Source organism: Mus musculus, chromosome 7 (genome assembly GCF_000001635.26).
Source record: "Mus musculus strain C57BL/6J chromosome 7, GRCm38.p6 C57BL/6J".
Classification (NCBI taxonomy): Eukaryota; Metazoa; Chordata; class Mammalia; order Rodentia; family Muridae; genus Mus; species Mus musculus.
This window is the reverse complement of record NC_000073.6, coordinates 107,035,728-107,041,164: the sequence shown is the minus strand read 5'-3', so window position 1 is coordinate 107,041,164 and position 5,437 is coordinate 107,035,728. Positions and strand designations below refer to the sequence as shown.

Below are 5,437 nucleotides of genomic sequence, written 5' to 3'. Positions count from 1 at the left end.
AGGCTATCCTCTGCTACATATGTATCTGGAGCCAAAGATCCCTTTAGGTACACTCCTTGGTTGGTGGCTTAGTCTCTGGGAGAACTGGGTGGTTAGGCCAGCCTATGTTGTTCTGCTTACAGATTTTTAAGACGTGAATTAAGAAATCATTCCACAATATTTAAAAATTTGCCCATTTTTTATTTCAGTTCTATGAATTTTCCTTCATATCTTGAAGCTCTCATATTAAGTGAATATACATTTAATTGATTATGCCTTTTTTATAAAGTTAACCCCTTTATCAACCAGAAAATTTCATGTTTATCATGAAAATACTAATAACTATAGTGCTTGGCATATAGTAAGTATATGCAAAACGAAATAATTAAAATATGATCTTTCATGTATTTTGGTCAATTAATTGGAATTTCATTGCATATGATTTAAAATGTCAATCTACAAAAACATTAATCTCTTTACTGTTTATATTTGACTTCCAAATAATCCAATTGGATTACAGACAATAGGTAACTGAATGAATTAAACAATGACAGTTATATATGTTAATTTGCTTCATATTTTGTATAACAGTTGTTTCCTATTTTTAAAAATATTTACAGGAGATGAAAAATATGTTATAATTAGGGTTTAGACCTTTCTTCATATTGATCATTCAACTCAAATGTTACAATTCTAAGTGCAAATTATCATGCTTATCTTTGTTTTTAATGTAACAACTTGGTGGTTATCCAAATCTTGGGACTCTAGATATGATATTGAGTAATAAAATGCATAATAAAATTTACATATGATAAAGTTGCAACGGTCAGAGATAATGGATCTATGTACAACAGAATGTAATCATTGTTTGTCCCAGGGTAATAAAAATTTAGTGCTTTATTTTTCTTCTTCTTTTACAGTTCAGCTTTTCCCTAATTGTGTTATTTTGACTATGTAACATAACTAATTGACCCAGTCCACAGGTCAGTCAACAGGGTCCACAAGAAAGAGAGAGAGATTGGGGACTGAGGGGCAAGAGAAGTGAAGAATAGAGACAACACAGGCTATCTGCTCAAGGTTCAAGCCTCAAGTCTCATGTCTCCAGTCTCAAGTCTCATTTATTGAAAGGCAACTATAGGTATATATGCACTTGTTGGAGAGTGCAGCTGGAGACACTTAACCACAGGTCCAGGATGTATAGGAGAAAAACAAGATGTTATCAGAGTGTGTTCGGCTGTGGTGGGCTTCTTGCAAAAACATTATGCTAGGAAAACAAGTCTCTCGTTAGGGTGGAAAAGTACCAACTGTAAGTAAATAGCCCGAGATGGCTGCAGAGATGATAGCTGCTTTCTGCTAAGAGTGGGCTCCCAACAACTAATCTAATTAGTGACTTCTTAAATTAAGACTCATAAATATTAAATTAATTGTTAATTTAAATCAGGTGTAGGTAGTTAATGACCATTAGAGGGAAAGAAGGAAGTTAGGGAGAATTATGTGTATATTCCATGTATTTATCCTGAAGAAAAAGAGAACATGAAAGGAAGGTAATGTTGAATTTTGGGACATCAATAGAGTTGACACACAGAGTGAGAGTACACTTTATATGTTATCACATATGTCAATACATCGTTTTATTGAAGAAAATAAGTAAAACAACTTTGTGATTAGAACAAAATATTCCTTTGGCTTCCTTTTAAATAAAGATTTACTTGCTATCTGTCTGTCTATCTATCTATCTATCTATCTATCTATCTATCTATCTATCTATCTATCTATCTATTTGTGTTTTACTTGAGTGTATGTATATGCATTATGTCCATTCAGTGTCCTCAGAGATCCCCTGGACTGGAGTTGCAGGCAGCTGTGAGACAGCCTGTGGGAGCTTGCCACCAAACCCAGGTCCTCTGCAAGAGCACCAGGTGCTGCTCTAAACCACTGATCCATCTCTCCCACTCTTCTACTTTGGTTTCTAACCTTGACTGTACATAGTTTTAATTTTATGTACTTCCATTATGGGTGTGTAAATTATGGTCCACGTCCTTCATGAATAAGAACATTGATGATGAGTCTGTCTTTCCAGAGTGTTGGCCATAGAAGAGTACCTACTAAGTAATGACTTATTTGTAATAGTACTCTATTAATTATATCTATTAATTATAGTGTGACTTTGGAAAACAACACCATGAAACATGCATTCTCTGCCAGTCATATATCTAGAGACTAATAATAATTAGTCTCTCTTTTCTTATGTAGGCATTTACTATTTCTCCAAGTTATAAACACAAAGTAAAATGCAAGGAACAAAATCTCACCAAGTTTTCAAAAGATGAGATATTAGCAGAATATGTGGTTTTGTTTTCTACTTTAAGACTACGTGTTACAAAGAAAATTCTTGAACACTTATTTAGGACCATTCAAATGAAGGTATTTATTACAAGTTCAAAGTGTTTAATAATTTCAGAAAAATGTTGATTGCTACCAAAAACAAGGTGAATAAGACACAGGATACTTAAGGTAGAGAATCTGTGTTAAAAAAGATGAAGGAAAGCACCAATTCTACCCCATTTCCAAGTCCTCCACCTGGCCCTCACCCCTTAGTTTTAGCTATCTGCAACTTTATTCTATAGAATCTTCATGTCTGACATGGTGTGTTGTGGTCTCTTTAGTTGAACATATATTTACCCAGTATATTCTAAATAACCCTTTCATCACACTGCATATGACTTATGGCACATAGTGATGGCTTTTGGGCTGTGTTCACCTACACTCTAGTGTATGACTCTTCTGGCTGCTAGTGGCTTTACTGATTTATGTGAATGTTTGTGCAAACCCTCTTTTATAAATATCTCTCCTCTCCTCACTTGAACCCTTCCAGTCTAAAAGTATGTAAGGAGTGTGATTACCTTTGTATAAACTTTTTAGTTTATCAATGTGTATCTAAGTGAAGGATGTTTCAAATGTGGTCTGATCAACATGGCACAGTATGAGGCTATTTGTATTGAATTCTTATAGATATAGCTCTATTTTGCTAATTTTGTTGAAGTGTGTATTAAATGGATGCTCATTATGTTTTTCTCAAACATAATCTTGCCCACTTACTTCTCTCTCAACCCACCCTTATAAAATATTGTTTTACCATGACTCTGAACTAAACAATTTTCATATATGGCAGTGAAAAAGTACAAAACTAATATTCAAAAACTTGGGGTTTAGAATTGTATTCCAATTATATTTGTTTAAGCATCTTTGGTTTCACTTCCTCAGCAATAAAATCCATTTCCTCTTAGAAGTAACTCCATTTGAACTCCTCAATATTGATTAAGTTATTCTATTGTGGTGCCCTTTTGCCTTTTCATGCTGACAGTGCATGTAACTTTGGGATGCAAAGTCACTGAGTGCAATACAATAGCATTCGTAGAAGGACTTGTACTGGAGTCTGTAAAGATCCATGGAAATCAGAGGAGAGTATCATGGAAGATAGCATATAAATTTTTTAACTTCTAAAAACAAAGGTTTAGAGCCTTAAAATGAAGAACTGTAGACTGGGCTTGCTCTACCTGACCGAAGGAGCCTGAGTAAAAAGTCAATGAGGCTATTGATGTTCTATAAATATACACGTGGATTAGTAGTTTGCCTTCTTCTGTTTGAGGTCTCAAACTATAAAAATAAAATGAAAGAACAAAAGAAACATGCAATAAAGAATGGGATGTTTCTTTGCACCTGGATTCAAACTAGTCTAAATCCAGACAAAAGGCCAGGATGACTTTTGACGGTTTTTACTGTATTTTCTCATGTATGTCTCCAAGTACACATTAGGAATTCCATACAGTGCACAATCTATGTCACTTTCATGCTGATTAGCAAAATAATACCTTGAACAAATTAATCATAGAAGCATCCAAAATACTAATTATTCTGATGAGAAAAAACAATGTTTATACAATGGAAAGGCAAAGAAATATAGAAGGATATCAATAACCTATCTGAGTTTTTGTCTCTCCTGAGCTTCCTAACATCCATTTAAAAAGTTGGTGTCATTCCAATGGACATTTAAGGAGGAGAGAGGATTTGATGTTTATGTGATATGGTTTCTGAGGGCCAGGGCCTTGTGGAAGGTCCTGCTGAGGGCACTCTTCACCTCATTATTTCTCAGGCTATAGATGATGGGGTTCAACATGGGAGTCACAACAGTGTAGGACAACGATAACAATTTCTTGCTTTCAGGAGAATTATTTGATTTAGGCCTAAAGTAAGTGAGGCTTGAAGACACATAGAAAAGAGAGACAACGAGGAGATGTGAGGAACAGGTGGAGAAGGCTTTGTGCTTCCCTTTAGCTGATGGAATCTTGAGGATGGAAGCCGCAATGAGAGTGTATGAACATAGGATCAGCAGGCAGGGTATCATGACAACCAGAATAGTCCCAACAATGGCATAGACTTCAAATTGTGCTGTGTCTGCACAGACCAGCCTCAGCACAGGTGGGCTGTCACAGAAGAAGTGATTCACTTTGTTGGTGGCACAGAATGGAAAACTGAAGAGCCATGTGGTCTGCACGGTGGCTACAGGGAATCCTGGAAACCAGGAGGCAGCAGCCAGTTTGACACGTGTCTCTTGGTTCATGATGACTGGGTAATGCAAGGGACTGCAGATGGCCACATAGCGGTCATATGCCATGGTGGCAAGGAGGAAGCACTCAGCCACTCCAAAGAAGAAGAAGAAATACATCTGAGTGGCACAGCCCAGGAAGGAGATGCTTGTGTCCTGCGCAATCAGAGTCCCCAACATTTTGGGCACAATGACTAGATTGAAGCCAATCTCTAAGAAGGATAAGTTCCTGAGAAAGAAATACATGGGGCTTTGCAGCATGGGGTCAGCCAAGGTCACCAGAATGATGAGGCTGTTTCCCAGCAGAGTAACCAGGTAGATGGTGAGAAATGCCAGGAAGAGTAAGGTCTGTATTTCAGTAGGTAGGGAAGAGAAGCTCATGAGGATAAATTCAGTTATTCTTGTCTGGTTTCCTGTAGCCATGGGAATGAGCATAAATAACATGTGTGCTCATGGAGATAGATTCTTGATCACACAAAGCAGATTCTGGGTTTATGTTTCAGACCCTTGATAATTGGCAGGGAAAGAGGTAAAACCACATCTGTCCAAAGAAGCAGCACCTTGTGAAGTCTAACAATGAAGACAAAGGTATAGACCAAATACCTAACGGCACGGTCATATCTAATGGGAATAGCGAAGTCATAAAGCCAGCGTAGTTTCTTGACAAATATTTAGTAAAGCAAGCTGAGTGATGCAATCACTGTCATGTGGTCTTCCACTTTTGGCCTTGATAGTCACATGTTGCATGCTTGGAGTTTCTTTTAATATTTGTCCAACTTGGAATATTGGATTGATGGAATTTTTTATGAATAAATGCTTTCTTCCAGGAGTATTTTTTATAAGCTTCCCAAG

The 5,437-nt window shown here is 36.7% G+C and overlaps 1 protein-coding gene across 1 annotated transcript; it reads right to left on the bottom strand.

The window, feature by feature from the left end:
- Positions 1–4,054: 4,054 nt before the first annotated feature.
- Positions 4,055–5,029, bottom strand: Olfr713 (olfactory receptor 713). Its single transcript, NM_147034.2, has one exon. The coding sequence runs from the start codon at positions 5,027–5,029 to the stop codon at positions 4,055–4,057; it is 975 nt and encodes a 324-aa protein (NP_667245.1).
- Between the last annotated feature and the right edge of the window lie 408 nt (positions 5,030–5,437).

Excerpts from the sequence above, each read along its gene's own strand:
- Olfr713 (NM_147034.2), bottom strand. The coding sequence starts at position 5,029 with ATGTTATTTATGCTCATTCCCATGGCTACAGGAAACCAGACAAGAATA.